The sequence below is a fragment of the Lampetra planeri genome, chromosome 16 (assembly GCF_965212315.1).
Source record: "Lampetra planeri chromosome 16, kcLamPlan1.2.h2, whole genome shotgun sequence".
Lineage (NCBI taxonomy): Eukaryota > Metazoa > Chordata > Hyperoartia > Petromyzontiformes > Petromyzontidae > Lampetra > Lampetra planeri.
In genome coordinates this window covers 10,262,316-10,280,497 of record NC_136122.1, presented here as the reverse complement: position 1 = coordinate 10,280,497, position 18,182 = coordinate 10,262,316, and the positions used below count along the sequence as shown (strand labels likewise).

General features: G+C 43.3%; 1 protein-coding gene across 1 annotated transcript in view; it reads left to right on the top strand.

The window, feature by feature from the left end:
• The window catches only part of NELL1 (neural EGFL like 1), a 115,984-nt gene that overhangs the window by 55,292 nt on the left and 42,510 nt on the right, over nt 1-18,182 (top strand). Inside the window, exons 11-13 of the mRNA XM_078601439.1 lie at nt 9,583-9,677; nt 13,601-13,703; nt 16,947-17,075. Coding sequence (XP_078457565.1) covers nt 9,583-9,677; nt 13,601-13,703; nt 16,947-17,075 — 327 coding nt within the window. The remainder of the gene's footprint in view (nt 1-9,582; nt 9,678-13,600; nt 13,704-16,946; nt 17,076-18,182) is intronic.

The following is an 18,182-nucleotide window of genomic DNA, read 5'->3' as shown; positions in this document are numbered from 1 at the left end:
GCACTCTCGATGGTTCATGAGAACTTGGGAAACGAGGGGATAGGGAGGGAATTCCAGAGTTGAGCAGTGCGGCGGAAATGAGCAGAAAGTGAATTGTTTTGATCTGCAGTGTGGTGGTTGAACCAGGTCGGTTTTGTAGACCGTGCCCCGAACGTGACGGGAAGAATCAATGAGTGAAGTTCATGTCAACAGAAGCCATGGTAGCAAGTAGGGAAGTGCTGTGCCCTGCAGTGTGGTGGTGAACATGGACGAGGCGAAACAGACAGTCCGGTATACTGAGTGCTCAACATGAGGTGGCAAAATCAACGAGTGAACTTCATGGGAAAGTGTTCGTGAATTTGGGAGTTTACGTCACCCACAAACCCTTGCCTTGATAACATACGCTTTATGACGGGCATGCGTTTTTGTTCAACCTGATTGCAAACATTATTTGAGAACGTTCCTGTTCGCTCGCCAGCCGACAGGGCCAATTCCAGGGGCAATTCCAGGGTGTCTGTGGCCCCTTGTGGGAATATCTGATGGGATGCCAAACAGTATATAAGATCGGGAGACAGAGCAGAGCCTCACCATTCTGGCGAATTGCCCGATGATGCTGGATGCAATTACCAGTGAAACGTCGTACTCAAAAATTGTAAATGTCGTGGTTTCACGCTTCAACACACCAGTGGGCTAAAGCAGTGAAGTATTTGTCTTTTGTCAACGTGACACTTTTTTACTGATTGGCCGTGTCGGGTGGTGGAGGGTTACAACACATTTATAAATAACGCGATCTAAACCCAAAAACGTTGATTATGAATAACATTGGTCGCGAAAGCCTACGTGTTAAACAGTGAACCATTGTGTAAGCCACTACAGGATTAATTTTTCATATTTGACGGTATGTCCCATGTGCATTCGTCTGTTGATGCCCACAGTGTGCTGCAAATGCGACGGACACGAGCCGCAGCTCTATGATTTCCCTGCTTAGTCGTGCTGTACGCGTCCTTGATTAGGATAACGTTTTGAGATTCTGGAGGATACGTTCGTTAAATTAGGTAGAAAAAGAAAAAAAATCCTGCTGAAATTATCATTGTGGAGATCATGATTAGTTTAAAGCCCTGAGCTTATTTATAGTAAAAGCACCGTTGACTTTGTCACAAAGAGATACCTACTTTATCGACCGTGAAGGGATTATGGCCTGAGTTAGCATTCAACCAGGACTTTGCCTGAAGGTGCCAGGTTTTCTTTTTTTTTATCAACTTATTTTGTAACGCAAGATTTTCCACCCATTTTTATTCTTCAGATTAGTCTCCCGCATCTTGTGAACTGGGAGATCGACGTGGAAGAGAGAAAAACATTGGCAGGGGCATGCTTCCAGCTCCCAATGCTTACTTCTTGATATTTCGCTGTCTGAAAGGTTGCTTTTTTTGCTTCAGTGGCATGAAAATAAGTCGGCCCCATGCTCCCTGTAGCATAGAAATGTACGTGCCTTTGTTCTTTTGAAATCGTTCTTGGCAGATGTTTAAATATATACATAAATATCGTGGAATGTGGAAGTTTCGTGCGTCAGAGGGGCTTGACACCATGTCCGTGTAAAAAATTCTGCGGAACAAAACTAAATCAAATAATAATGGGGGGGGGGGGGGGAAGTAATCAGGATAAATTAATTAGCTGTGCAGAGAGTCATATAATGGGTGAGTTTACAGTGTTTCTTATATTTAGAATGTTGTGTTACTTATTTTCCCAGGTGAAACCTAACTGAGCGATGAGGTATTTTTCAGACGCGAGTTGGCCACACATTACAGCTCATCGAAGTGGCTTGTATTATCATATTTGGGAACTGATAGTCGTAGGCGAATAATTTAAATGCGGGTTTCTCTATGTGGCGGGTTAAACCGGAGGATTTGGCGAAAAGCCACACAAAGACGGGAGAAAAACACACAAACTACAAATATACAACAGGCATCGTCATGGTCCGGGATGAAACCCACGACCTTCTACGTACCAAGCAAGGGAGATAATATCTCCTCGCGAAAGCAGCAACATTTTACGAGTTCGGATATATATATATTTTCCCATTTACTGTAGATTTTATACTTTTATTTAACATGATCTACCGTGTGATTTACCGGTTATAGTTTTCAATCTGCCCTATGAAGCGGATAATAAATAAATAAACATCCTTCCTAACATTGTACCTCTGTGTGTGCCAAGGGCAGACAATAGTGTTGTCTTAAATTCAACGACGTATTTTTAGCCTTATTCACACCAGCCACACTCGGTCCTATTGCTTGTTACAGTGACATTACAAAGCACGAGACCTTGAGAACGATATTCATGACATTCATATTCTATCCTCTCCAAATAAATAGTTAAGATCCTTATTCAGTTGCCTTTTCACTGCCACATCTGATGACTTCAATGTGGTATACTTCTGCCCACAAAGTGCATTTATTGTTCTGTGTTTTTGGTTCGCCTAGGATATTTATTATAGATCATTGCTCTGTGTGTATTCTGAGAGCACATTTAACCCCTCCTGTATTCTCACTACTGCATCCTTAGTAAGTACTTTACAGGCTACGCGTGTGTGTGTGTGTGCATTCGCTGATTAGCAATTACCATTTTCTCGCCCATAGTCCATCTCACAGCTTGTTGTGTGTGGATTTTGTCTTTTTATGGATTGGTCTGAATTATTTAATCCACATACGCAGTGCCTATGCGATATTTATTTGGAGTCTATTACATTATATATATAAGGAACGCCGCCATGGTGCGACGGTTAGCACGCTGGATTTGCAATTCATAGGTCACCCATTCGATCTCTCGAAGGGGCCGTTTGAAAAGTTGAGAAGGTTTTTCTTCTTCAATCCTCCCTCCCTACCTCGCCTCTGTCCACGCAGCAGTGCAGCCACCGCTGGTCGATTGGCAGGTCACGTGTGGTGGTGGTAGAGTAAATTGTGAGTTCTCCCTCACGCCTTCCAAGACAACTGGCCAACCTAGATGGGGGACGCTGCAGAACTCGGTCAATTGGTAGCCCTGGCAGCGAAGGCGTGCGAAAGAGGAATTTCAGGGCGGCATTTTTACGTTTTGCATTAATTGTTGTATGTATCTCTAGTGTATAACACAGCTTCTAGATTTGAAGCTTTCGTGATTGCAAGGATTCACACTCTTAGGTTTTTTCGGTAAAGTCACGTAGGTAAAGAATGATAAAAATAAAATAATATTAAATGAAAATAAAGCAATTCAATCACGACTTTTCGGAGGCAACGTATTTAGTGTATCAGTAAATTTAGCTGTGACGGTCCCACCTGAAGACGGAGACTTGTGTTCCCTCCGAAACGTCGTGATTTAATTGATTTATTTTCATTTATTATAATTTTATTTTTTTATTATTTTTTACCTACGTGACTTTACCGAAAAAACCTAAGAGTATAACACAGCTCTCCAATGCATGTCATTTACAGAGACTATTTATGACTTTTGGCAGAGAGGACATATTAATGTGTCAGTTATTATTACGAGTATGCTTTGACATATTTGTAGAAATGCGTCTTTATTTACTTTTCAAATGCAATCAAATGCACTTTTCACTCAATCAATGTGACGTGTCAGAGGATTTACGAACCTGGCTTCGTACGTAGCGTACAGCAGGAGGAGGAGGAGATGGCAGTTCTATTTTTGTTCTGCCTTCATTTATTTATTTCGCGAACACATCTCAAAGTCTGAAGTGCAGAGTCATATATTTATTTCTTTAATGCCACTAAATTAACACAGAAAACGTGTAACTGGGACACACAGTGGTACGAGTTCTCATTTTAAACTAAACTCCACATCATTTACGTTGCGTTACGAGGCTCCCCTTCCAAGCCGGCATTGCGAGCCCCATTATGTCAACGTGCCCTGCACTGATCCAACTGTGCTGGATTGCATCCGAGCTGGAAAAATCGAGGCTTGCCGTTAAATTAGTCACTGCAATGGGATGGTTTATTTATGAAAAAAAAACCTGTCAACTCCTTTGCTAGCCGACAAAAGTGGGGTGGCAGTTCTTTGTATCCGTGATGTAGTACCATAACATTTGTAATACGTGACATAGTAGTCAAAAGCGTTTCTTGGTGTGTTGGTGGTGTTCAAAACGAAACGTCGGTTAAGGCTTTTCCGAGGGGGGGGGGGGGAGGATTTTTGTCCTATGTGCATTTTCATGTTTAGTCATAAAAGTCATTGATTTGTTTCTCGTATTCCATGCTCCCGTGGCAGGGACGAGTCCATTCATAGGACAACCACAGTTGACTTTCCCCCACAAACTGGTGCTCATTTTATCAACCCCGGAAGAGTGATGTGCTGAGTCAATCCTCAACCAGAATTTGAACTCACAGCCTCTGATTGCGAGCCGTTCGCTTGACCGCTGAGCCACCAGGCCACATATTACAGGGTGGAGTCGCATTTTCTATTCTTAGGTTTTTTTCGGTAAAGTCACGTAGGTAAAACATTAAAATTAATAAAAGTAAAATAAAATAAAAATCACGACGTTTCGGAGGCAAGACAAGCTTCCGTCTTCAGGTGGGACCGTCACAGCCACGACAGCTGTATCAAGTAAATGAGAGATTGCAAGAGCTACCACTCCGTTTATATAATGGTTGGAGAGGGGGGAAGGGCCAAGTACGGCACACTTTTTATTCATATGGTAAGGTGAGGCTTAAGAGGGTGAGCCTTTGTTATGGAGAGGTACGGTTTGTGACTAAACCTGGCCTACATAACAATAGTGTGAAAAGGAGAAAACAACTAAACATGGTATTTCCTCTTCGTCATGAGACACAGTTCCATATCTTTTTCAGTGAACGGCGTATTCTTCAAATGCGTTTGGTATTGTTGGTGGATTAACATGAATGCTGGTTCATCTTCTTGGTTCTTTCGGTAAAGTCACGTAGAAGGGAAGTAATAAAATAATAAACATAAAACATAATAAAATAATTCTCACGACGTTTCGGCCACAACGCAAGCAGCCGTCAAGAAGATGAATCCCTGCAGTCACGAAAGCTTTAAAATGGAAAAATGAATGCTGGTTGTTATTTGAGAAAAGTATGCAAGTATGTTTGTATGTATGCTGAACTTCCTTCGCACCGTATGTAGCCAACCGTGCTAATCGGAGGTGCTTAAGGGATTGGCTTAGAGCAAAGGGATTGTTCTAGACAAAGAGATGCAGTTCATGGGTATTGTGACAATCGGAAACAAACCTTCTCAAACGTTGCGTTTGAAGACTTGTGTTAGACAGCTTCTGAAGTTCTTTAAAAGTTGCTGCTTCTGTGACCGTATACAGTGAATAAAACATGAAATAAAGATGATAATAACGGGCTTTTTCCCTGTCAATTAGAGAAAAGAGATTTTGACATTTGGCTTAACTGGATTTTGTCAGGAAAAAACATTAAGCTTGGCTTAAAATTTTCTTCCGGCTCCAAAATCATTAATGCTGGAATTGATAAGAAGGTTAAAATGGTTTAAAAAAATCTGTCTTTGAAATAGAGTCACATGACTCAACGAGGCTTTTCTTGATAAATATGCAACGTGGTCCCAGTAACAAAAAAACAAATCCACTGGAGGGTTTTCCATAAAATATTATAGGGAAGTGATTTCCCCCTTCAAGATTTTTTTTGCTAGAGTGAGAAAATAAAAAAATCAAGAGTGTGGGCGGGAGGGGCATCCGTAAGGGTCAACTGCCCGGCTTTAAAGAGAGAGTCTGTGCGGCCTTACACAGCTAGGCCAAATTAAAACCTTAATAGACTGCAGAGCAATGCAACTCACAATTACATTTCCCAATGCCTGCCAGTCTAATGATTACACGAAAAATAACACAACGTAGTAAATAACATGATTTTGGGGGGGGGGGGGGATAACATTGCATACGCAGGTCATGTAAGGTTGTAGCGGCGCCACGGTTTAGTACGGTGATATCGCGCGCGGCGTGTGTTCTCATTAAAGCGTTCACAAGTCGACTGTGAGATAATGACACCGTAATACTTAGCGCGTGGTTTGTGTAATCGTTTAACGCGAACGTGTGAAATTTTAAATTGAAAACGGAAAATTTGCGCTCATTTGCCAGCCCCGTGTGGGTGAATCACCTGAACTATTACGTCTGTCCGTGTAAATAATAACGAGCTGGTCCTCGGTGCCACTCTTTACCAACGATTTAAAGCTTTCGTGACTGCAGAGATTCATCTTCTTGGTTCTTTCGGTAAAGTCACGTAGAAGGGAAATAATAAAATAATAAAAATAAAACATAATAAAATCATTCTCACGACGTTTCGGCCACAACGCAAGCAGCCGTCCTCAGGTGAAGACCGGGTCTGTCGGGGAGACAGCGTCTGAATGAAACACCACCACGCGTGGCAGCGTACATTTAAGCTGGGTTGGAAGGGGGGAAGGGCGCCTTGACAAAATAATTTGCATATCAAGAGGAATTTAGCATATTTATGGGAAATGCAGGTATGTGATTAGTACTACTTGTGAAATGCGTAGGAGGTGGACGGGGGGTTTCAAAGTCATATTATGCCCGTGCATTACAACGTCATACTGACCAGCGTGTGGTAAGGCATCCGTCACACACTCCTCTGTGACTGACACGGCGTGGCAATGCCTTGATCCAGCAGTCTACCGACACAGTTGCAGAAAACGAAGCAATTCGTGAATTGTTGCGTATACGCATCCTGGCCACTATATTTCGATTTAAAGCTTTCGTGACTGCAGGGATTCATCTTCTTGGTTTTTTCGGTAAAGTCACGTAGAAGGGAAGTAATAAAATGATAAAAATGAAACATAATAAAATGAAACAATTGTTTCATTTTATTATGTTTCATTTTTATCATTTTATTACTGGTCACTATAGTGAATAGCACAATACTTAAACTGGGGCCATGACTCAGAAATAAGATAATGATGGGCCTTCAGTCAATGTGGGTGCTTTTAAATGGTCGGTGGCTTTGGTAGAATGATAAAACAATACCAATACACAACATCTGGTGATTGGCCTATCCTGTTGGCTTGCGCCAGATAGTCGCTCACGGGAAAGTGAATTATTCTGAGTAATAACGTACGCAGCATTTCTGTGTGTGTATACAGATTTAATTTATTTTAAAATTGAGGTAGTGACGGTTCATATTCTTGGTTCTTTCGGTAAAGTCACGTAGAATGGAAATAATAAAATAATAAAAATAAAACATAATAAAATCATTTAGACTCTGTCTTCTCGACGGGCCTGCTCTCCACCTGAGGACGGCTGCTTGCGTTGTGGCCGAAACGTCGTGAGAATTATTTTATTATGTTTTTTAATTTCCATTCTACGTGACTTTACCGAAAGAACCATGAAGATGAATCCCTGCAGTCACGAAAGCTTTAAATCGAAATGTAGTGACGGTTTTGTATGTAATTTTTTTAAGGCCAAAATAGTCGTGCCTCAGATTCTCGGCCGCTATTGCCGCATTGTAACCTCAGCTAACCACGGGCTCCATCAAATTACCATTCAGTCGATGCGGGCTGAAAAATGCGTGCTGTATTAATTGAAGTGTTGCCGCACACCTTTGTCATCGTAATTAAATTTCAAGCCACAAGCCACTGAACAGGAACTGGGCATCTCGGGAGAGACTCAGGCGGAGCTACGGTGAACACACAGTGACATTTTCCTTTTTTGTTTGATGAATCCTGTCAGGATTGCAAGTTGAGCTTCTTGTAATCTACCGAAAGCCACGAGCGTGATTTATGTTTTGTAATTTTGAGAAAATTCCCAAGGAGAGGGCGCCACTTTCTATGAAGCGCTGGGCACGGCTGCCTCCATGCGCAGTGCTCGCGGGTTGTCATTGCCGGGTAGATAAGCGGGCCTTGGCGTATGTTCCAGGCAGATAGCACAAATTAGACCGTGACACAAAGTGTTTTATTTTAGTTTTGCTCTCTCTCTCACCTTTTTTATTTCTCATCATTTTTTTTCTTTCCCAATTATGGCTTCACCTTTCGTCGTCCTTTTTTTTATTCTCTCACTTTTCAAAAAAAAATTTGCCCGAAGATTTTCCTTCAAATCAGATGCCTCTATGGTGCAACTGTGTTAGCACGGTGGACTTACAATTCAGAGGTCGCCAGTTCGACCCCCCCCCCCACCACCAACCTCCGGAGCGACAGTTGAACCCCTGGGCAGGTTTCTGAAATGCCCACGCCTGCTGTCCGCCCAACAGTCTAAATGGGTTCAACGCAGTTCGTTTATCGGCGGGTCGCGCGTGGTGGGGTAACGTTTGGGTGCTCCCTCCTCTTTCTTCCAAGGTGTTTGGCCACCGTAGAAGAAGCAGGACAAAATGTCCTCTAGTGGAGGCCAATCCTCCAGTTGTGATGCGAGCGAGCAGTTGCAGGGCTGCCCTCTTTACCTTCTCGTCGTCAATTGTTGTTCTTACAATGCATCAGTCATAAATGTCAGACGCTTACATCTTTAAACAGTTATTTGAATGGTGATGATGATGATGATCATAATAATAAGATACACAGCGAGAAAACACAAGAGATTGGTGCCAGAAAGATGTGGCCACTACTTGAGCATATCGGCACAAGACGGAGAGGAAAGTGGAAACAAATGACGAAATGTGCAGTGGACACTTCTAGATTTGAAGCTTTCGTGACTGCAAGGATTCATTCTCTTAGTTCTTTCGGTAAAGTCACGTAGGTAAAAAAATTTAATTTCATTTTTTACCTCCGTGACTTTACCGAAAGAACTAAGAGTATGCAGTGGACACCTCTGGGCCATCTGCCCATGGATAGCGATGACGACGACGATGATGAGAAGCTGGATATAAGCACACACCCTGGGAGCAAAGTCAGTGGTGCTTATATCCGAAGTAGCGTGCTTGTATCAGAGGTGTTCATTTACCATTCTCCACCAGCGGATGGCTTGTATAAGTTGTAAAAACACTCGAGCTTCTACAGAAACGCAGTTTTGACATGGCACGTCTGTTCTTGGCGAGTTCGCCCTGCATTTTGAGTGAAAGTGAAAAATTCCAGTTTGTCACCGGTTGCTGTGATTTGTAACTTTGATCTTTATCCTTCTGCCGGTAGTTACATTTTGAAAGTGCAACTGTATTGAGGGACGACTGTGCGTTGTCTTGGTGTGGTCTGGGACTGCGTTTGTTGTTGTTGTTTTGCTGCCTTGCCCTAGCTTGCATTAAGCGTTGAAAATTGGCAGGAATGTACGTACTATTGCAGTTTGTACTTATATGTTTTATTCATTTGTATATTCTATTCTGCACTTCTATCATTCTTTGGGGTTCATACTCTTAGTTCTTTCGGTAAAGTCACGTAGGTAAAAAAATGAAATACAAATTAATAAAAATAAAATTAAAAAAATTAAAATCACGACGTTTCGGAGGCAACACAAGTCTCAGTTATCAGGTGGGACTGTCACAGCCAGATTTGCTTCAAATCTTGAATCATTCTTTGGGGGTTTGTTTGTCGTTGTGACTTGCTCACCCGCCCCCTACTGGACATCTGTGAAAAAGAGCTTCATAGCTCCTCGGATTCTTCCTTGTAGTCTGTGATGCTGACGTTTGTTCTAAAATAGACGTGGCCTCTCTTTCACAGCGACCTGCGTCTTCGGGAACCGGGCGATCCTCTCCGGCGCGAAGGTGGCGGTGAGGAAGGAGAGGGAGCAGCAGTGTCAACTTCACGAGTGCAGCGTGAGCCGTACTATCCTACCACATTGCCCCAATTTATGCTGTGTTTTTTGTCGTTGTTTTTTTTGTTTACCTAAGGAACGTCTCGCTGAGTCACGCATGCTTCTCCAATTGAGTAATTGTGTCGATACGCTTTTGCGGAATTTATCAAATTTCGGGCCATGATGCCAGGACACGTGGAACTACACGTGTAACGTCACGGTGTCATTAATGTCCCTCTGTGAAGCAGACGGCGGGTGGTGTGTGTGTGTGTGTTTTGGTTAAACACCCGCAGTATTAACCAGGGCGGCCGTGGGGCTCAGAACCCAACGAGCGGAAAAACGCGTCACCGCTGAGCCACGTCACCATTTCCGTGACCTCTGCCCTTCCACCGTTCGTGAGACATGAGCAGAAGTTTCCAAGAAAAAATACCGCGTTGCGGCCGCTGGCTTGTGGCTTTCAGTCAGAGGAGGTGATAGAAAACTTCAACTGCAATTTTCACTCTCCATCCATCAGCTAATTGCAATGTGCAGTCTGATAACTGGAAAGTACAGCAGAGATGAGCTAAACATTTTATTACGCATTCGATGAGCCAATTTTGATTCGAGAGAATAACCATTCCCCAAATATGTTTATTTACTACTTTAAGAGATGTAATTTCACACAAAAAGTCAACCCCTCTGCGCCTCTCTCCCCCCCCCCGGAAAAAAATCTTTTTCACTCGCCGCCCATGAGCACCGTGTGATATTTATCACATCAAAGATAACCACTGCTTCCCAGCCAACGCGACCTGTGAGCTGTTGTCATTCATCCTTTTATGCGGCAGGAGGGCGCTTTGAGGCAGGTGTCCTGTCGGCACGCAGATGTCACTTTTTTATTTTTAAACCATGGCCATTAAAATGTTGGCACGGCCCGAGGCCGTCAACTTTAAGTGAGCTTTCTGGCTCTGTTGCGTTTCTGTAACGCGACCTTGGGTCTGAAAAATGAATCCGCTCCCTCGTGGTTACTTTTGGACAAGCAGCTTCATTTGGTAGTGGGGTCGTATGGCTCCCTGTTGCTTCGTGCAATGGTGAGCGTATTGGACGTGCAACCCAAGAGGTCGCCGGTTCGATTTTCCCGGAACGGCAGGTTGAAACGACGAGTACGTCTCTCAAATCTGCCCGCTCCCCTCCCACCCAGCAATATATCAATTGCGACACCACAGTGAGTCGATCGGCAGGTTGAGTGTGGTGGGGTAAAGTGTGGGTATTCTGAAGAGTAGGCCAAAACAGCAGTGGTGTGAGCAAGACGTTGCAGGGCTGCACCTGTACCTATTTTCTCTTCACCACATTTATCTTCTAAACGTGTGAACAGGCGAGTTGAAGTATTTTGCGTCGGTTTTGCATCTTCATGTTTGTTCTCCGTGACTCGGTAAGGTCTGTTTCGTGGGGGTGTTATTTTCCTTATCGGTGTTCACATTTAAAGCGCTGCTTGCGATATTGATGTATTGACTGCAGATAAGGTTCGTCTCATTGCCGAGGGTGGTATTATTTAAACAGGGCTGTGTAAACAAATATAATTACGTTGGCCTATCCCGTTGTGGATATGAAAAGGTCAGCGTGTCCCGTTGTAGCCATCACATTTGTTTCACTTACATTACGAAACAGGGGATTTTTTTTATGAAACCACAATGTCTCACAAAGCCTTCCTTTCTCCCGTTTTTGCTGCTATTTCATAAATTGTCTCACGCTGAACAGCACTCCAGCTCGTGAAAGGAGATTTATTTTAAAAATTCTATTTTAAGGCCGTATCCGAAGACAGAATAATTCATCGGTGTATTCATAGAAAATGTGGCTCGTGCAGCGATGTCAGAAAGGCTACTACTGGCTTAACACCCATTACCACGACTTCACATTTAGCAAGGTTATGGTTAGAGGGGCATGCCTCATTCTCTTCGCATTTAAAGAAAGCCATTATTAATAACACCGCTTCTTTGTTCGGTTCGTAGCAAAGTTTAATCGCGTTTTGACGTGATTTATTGCGTACACTGTTTAAATAAAGAATATCGATGGAGAGGAAGAACTTGGGATTTCAATAAATGGAGTGGTTTTTATCCTGAGTTAATGCATAGTAATGGAATTATATTGCAAACGTGCCACGTTTAAAGAGATATTAGAAGGGTTGCACAAGTCATAATATTATTGCTATTGTACCACTATATATATTTTTTTATGTGTTCTGTTCAGCACGCAGGAAATGTACTTTTGAATTGTGTATACCTTCAATAACCATGATTAGATTAAGTTATTGCAGTCAATGTTGAAGGAAACAATGAGCTCCAGAATAATTTAAGACGATTACAATCTGCCGACCGAGAGAAACTCGTGTCTGCTTGAGCCCATACACTTGGCGAGGCGTTCATGGACACCACATTAGCAAAACAAACAAACGGAAATGTCATAATCATTTCCACAACTTCATCTCGATGATGCAGTTGCCGTCACGCCACGTACCCATTTGTGTCTCTCACAGAGGTGCACGACCCTTCGTGTATTTTTTTTTCGATTCAAAGCTTTCGTGACTGCAGGGATTCATATTCTTGGTTCTTTCGGTAAAGTCACGTAGAAGGGACATAATAAAATAATGGAAAAATACATTATACAAATTCTCACGACGTGTCGGCCACAACGCAGGACGGCTGCTTGCGTTGTGGCCGAAACGTCGTGATAATTTTTATTATGTTTGATTGTGTATTATTTTATTATTTCCCTTCTACGTGACTTTACCGAAAGAACCAAGAATATGAGACTCTTCATGTAGTTAGAGGATGGGATGGCAGGGCTTCCTCTGAGATCCCTTCAAGATGACCTTTATTCCACACAGGCAAGAGGGTGGCACTTTCCCACCTGCTTCTGCCATTGAGAGGAATGTTTTGTTTTTGCTGAATAACAGTAAAACGCATTGTTGTGTATAAGTTCTCACAGCTGGAGTTTGTGATGTTTTTTTGGGAAAGTCAACGGTGGCCGGGCAGAGACCTCAACTGCACTTCACTTTCCTGGATTCGAACCCAGGTTCTCAGTGGTACCAAACTCAGCGCTAATGGCATCTCCGTGTGTTAGAGAGCTGTCCACAACCGCAGGTATTGTGGTCAATGCAAACATGACTCCTTGTAAAAAAAGGTGTCAGTTTTGTTGCCAGATAAAAGGGTAATAAACCAATTATCATATTTTGCTACTGGCAAAGGAGGTTCCAATAATGTAAATTCTTACCCCGAGCTCTCATACTCTGATGGTGCATTGTCCTTGAGTTGTACGCCTTTTGGCGTCATCTGGTCCAACACCAATGGAGACTAGGCTAAAAAAAAGCTGTCTCGGGTGTGGACCAATCAATTTCAAGGACAGTGCATACATTATCAGAGTTGTGTTTTTTTTTTGCATTCCGACCGCAGGTATTGTCGTCAATGAAAACATGGCTCCTCGTAAAAAAAGGTGTCAGTTTTGTTTCCAGATAAAAGGGTAAAAAAACAATTGTCATACACGAACAACTACTGAGATCCCTTCAATCGATCTGTTTTTTATCTACACATTGAGGGGGGGGCACTCTTTCCTACATGCCCTGCTCAACCATGGCCTTCTGCGTAATTGTTTTAATCTCCAATCGTATTAATATTAACGGTAAGTTCATATTGTTCACTTTAAGACGTCTTACATTGGTATCATATGCAATGTAAGTGCGTATGTATGTTTTCGTGACATTTTGTGTTTCGTTTTATTTTTTTAACCACCCCCCTCCCCTCCAAAAACAAAATCACCTTTCTATTCGCTTTTGCGAAATCCAGACATCCCTTTGAAAAGTTGTGGCCTCAGTGGGGCCCTCTCTCGCCTGCTCGTAAATAACGGCTCCGTTTCGCGTGAACGCGCGTCTCATTAAGCGCCCTCTGCTCTCTCTCTCTACCGTCTCGCGCGCAGGACGGGTTGATGGTTTTGGCTGACGAAGGTCCTTGTCCCACTCTGTCCTGCATCGCCGAGCAACAAATAGACCTTCCGGACAGATGCTGCAAAGTGTGCCGCGGTGAGCAACCCGCGGGCGGCGTGAACACAACGACGAGGAGGAGGACTGTGAAGCAGATGCTTGACACACAGCGTGACTCGCTAAATGGGAGTAATGGCCTTTCATCGCTTCATTACCACTCCCTGCAGAAAATGGCCATTGGTGGCAATTCTGTAACATGACCTTGTTTAATGGGGGGCGGAGGAGAGGGGGGCATACAAAAACTCAAGAGGGGGGGGGGGGCAGGACACAGTCAAGTGTTAAACAAACTTTTAACGGAGATTAAATGCTTGACAGAATGAGCAACGACACGATCTGTTTTTTGCGTATCGTGCTTTCTGCTCTAGCTCTATCCTCCTGTGTAAGGCTCGTGCACAGGACCACACAGTGCCCCCCCCCGCACTCCATCTCCCCGCCGCCCACAACGCTACACGGTCGATTGGTGGTGCAGTCATGTGTCTAGGTGCGTTCGTGGGAAACAGCCGTCAGTCGGTTAGCGACACATCTGTCGAGTGAGTGGAGAGTAGGGAGACTCACATGTGCAGCTTTTCATGTGTAGGGGGTTTCTGAGACTCACATGTGCAGCCTCCCGTGTGTAGAGAGTACGGAGACTCACATTTACATATTTTCATGTGTAGGGGGGTTCGGAGACTCACATGTGCAGCCTCCCGTGTGTAGGGGGTACAACTGCACTGGAGGCCCATGGGCCAGACGAGCCTAGGTGCCAGGCTACATGGAGGGCTTTAAAGGGCCCATTCCAGCCACGCCGCACCACTGCAGCCAGTGATTTCTTAATAACACCGAATATTAACCATTTGGCACCGAATGAGCCACACGAATGTTCCAGAGTATTCATGTTCATGTTGTTGTCCTTCCCCCGCACCTCCCATTAGCACGGCTCGCTACGTACGGTGCGAAAGAAGTTAAACGTACATTCATCCTCGCGGTTTATTGGTCAGTGTCAGCGGTAATCCTGGTGGTGAAGCGTACATGGTTGGAATAAAAGTTAAATATCCGTTGGAAAAATGTGGCAGGCAATGACACCCAAACCTCTCTATTCAACGCATGCAGTTAATTTATTTTTTTTCTGCTATAAAGATTAATCAGCCTAATTATCTAGCTAATGGCGTGATTATTCACTTCTCAAATTACGGTTTTCACGCATGTGCTTGAGGATGTAGAATGCGTTACGCACCAAGGGATCCGTTATATCTCAAGGACTATCGGCTCCTGACTTTTTAAACGTTTCTAAACAAAACGACCACAACAATGGGAAAGCAACGTTGTTATTTTCATTGTTGTCTGCTTAGTAATAGACGCTTAAGAGTTATCGCCTCTTCGTCGCGATTTGCTGATTCGTCACGGCTGAGCGTTCATGATAACATACGTGACTTTACCAAAAGAACCAAGAAGATGAATCCCTGCAGTCACGAAAGCTTTAAATCGAAATTCATGAAGCTATTTCTTTTTTTGTCTCGTTATTACTCACTCATTTGTATGATGCTTCTGCAGTTTCCCCATCGTTATATATGTGTTAGCATAGTTGCTGAGCGTAGACCCATTGGCCAAAAACTACCAAGCGACCAGCAAAAAAAAACAGCACCTGTAAAGGGTAAATGAATTGAGCAAGGTTAATAGAACTTGGGCGAAAGAAACGATGCGAGGAAATTCAAAAGTCGAGCGGTGCGAGTAAAGAAGCAGAAAGAGGAGTGTTGTGAGCTTGGTGGTGGATGAGATGAAACAGTCTGTGTGTGTCTGTATGCTGAACGTCTTTCGCACCGTGTGTAGCGAACCGTGCTAATCGTAGGTGCGGGGGAATAGCCTGCTAGACTCAGTCTGAACAGTCTGTTAGACTCAGTCTGAATAGTCTGATAGACTCAGTGTGAATAGTCTGATAGACTCAGTGTGAATAGTCTGATAGACTGAGTCTGAATAGTCAGTCTGAATAGTCTGATAGACTCAGTATGAATTGTCTGATAGACTGAGTCTGAATAGTCAGTCTGAATAGCCTGCTAGACTAAGTCTGAACAGCCTGTTAGACTCGGTCTGAATAGTCTGATAGACTCAGTGTGAATAGTCTGATAGACTGAGTCTGAATATTCAGTCTGAATAGCCTGCTAGACTCAGTCTGAACAGCCTGTTAGACTCAGTCTGAATAGTCTGATAGACTCAGTGTGAATAGTCTGATAGACTCAGTCTGAATAGTCTGATAGACTCAGTGTGAATAGTCTGATAGACTCAGTCTGAATAGTCTGTTAGACTCAGTCTGAACAGTCTGTTAGACTCAGTCTGAACAGTCTGTTAGACTCAGTGTGAATAGTCTGATAGACTCAGTCTGAATAGCCTGCTAGACTCAGTCTGAACAGTCTGTTAGACTCAGTCTGAATAGTCTGATAGACTCAGTGTGAATAGTCTGATAGACTCAGTGTGAATAGTCTGATAGACTGAGTCTGAATAGTCAGTCTGAATAGTCTGATAGACTCAGTCTGAATAGTCTGTTAGGCTCAGTATGAATTGTCTGATAGACTGAGTCTGAATAGTCAGTCTGAATAGCCTGCTAGACTCAGTCTGAACAGCCTGTTAGACTCGGTCTGAATAGTCTGATAGACTCAGTGTGAATAGTCTGATAGACTGAGTCTGAATAGTCAGTCTGAATAGTCTGATAGACTCAGTCTGAATAGTCTGTTAGGCTCAGTGTGAATAGTCACGATAGACTGAGTCTGAATAGTCAGTCTGAATAGTCTGTTAGAATCAGTCTGAATAGTCTGCTAGACACCGAGTCCTCAACATGGGCGGAGGATTCAACGAGTGCAACTCTCGTTCAGTTTGTGACACCTTTGTGATTGTGTGCACGGAATCCTCGTGAATTACAAGCAGTTACGCATCACACAATTAATTTAGCGCCTTAAGAATTAATATTATTAAATTAATAGATGCAATCATCATAACACTATTCATAAAGATGGTCACTGCATTGCGTGCATTCCGATGTGCCTTTGCGGCCGTCTGGAATGCTCTTCGTTCCGATAATAGGAATCCACTTGAGCTATGCAACTTTTAAATGATCCAGATTGACAAACTCACTTCTTTAAAACCTATTTTTGTCTTTCAGTTCGTTCTCCTTTCCTCCCGCACCTCCGCTAAGCACACGGTCGGCTGCACGCGGTGCGAAAGAAGTTCAAAGTGTGCGTGCGAGACGTTCGACGTACGTAAAGTTTCGTTGACGCCGTGACAATGTGGCCCTCTCTCCTCTTGCGTGCAAAGGACACGACTTCTGCGGGGAGGGCCACATCTGCGGCGATCACTCGCAGTGCCAGAATCTGCTGACGCGCGCGGCATGCGTCTGTCGTCCGGGGTTCACGCCCATCCGCGAGGACGAGGCCTACTGCCAAGGTGAAAGCCTGCCGCCCACCTGCCACTGTCACGGCTAAGGTTGCCACCTGTCCTGGGTTATTGTTTTGTTTTCCCACCCACTCCCTCCCAGGATGGTCCTCTCTTTGAGGCAGTTGTCGTGGGAATTCTCTACGTTTTCATGGAACTTTAAACGTGAAAAGTTGCATCTACTTTTTCCCCTGAGATGTCCTAGTTTTTTTTGTACCACAGAGGTGGCAACCCTCTTCATATCTGGGCCATCGTTACGGTTGTCACTTTTCCTGGTTTCCCCAGGATTGTCCTCTTGTTGAGGTAGCTGTTGTTCTAAGGAAATCTGTACTTCTTCCCAAAACTTTAAGAGTCCAGGTTTATTTCAATTTTGGCAATAATGCACCACGCAAGACCATATGTTTATATGTAATTCTAGATTTGAAGCTTTCGTGACTGCAAGGATTCATATTCTTAGGTTTTTTCGGTAAAGTCACGTAGGTAAAACATCAAAATTAATAAAAATAAAATAAAAATCCGAAACGTCGTGATTTTTATTTTATTTTTATTAATTTTGATGTTTTACCTACGTGACTTTACCGAAAAAACCTAAGAATATGTTTATATGTAGTTCTGCCCTCCCAGTTAAGTGAGATGTTCTCATTCCTCATATGTCCCAGTTGTTTGTACCTCAGAGTTGACAACCATAACCATCATCATAATCTGCATAGTCACCATTGTCTTCAACGTTGGCATGATCATATTCGTCATCACTAGCAGTATTAGCATCATTATTGTCTACATCACTAGCATCATCATCATCAACATCATCATTATCATCATCATCAGTGTCATCGTTATCATTCTTCATAATTTCTGTTTGTGGCAATCAATCGATTTTATGTGCCAATTGTCGCCCTCAATAAAGTCGGCTTCGGTGCACATTGGGGAGCATAGAACAACACCGCCACAGTCATCGTTATCATTGACGTTCGGAAAGAGTCGGACGGTGTCACCAAACCAATTCGTATTTTGCTGAAAAAATATAATAGATCCGATTCTGAATCGAACTGAAGATACACCCCCAGTGTCCATCATCAACATTGCAATCATCATCAGAAGCAACGTTATATAGTAATT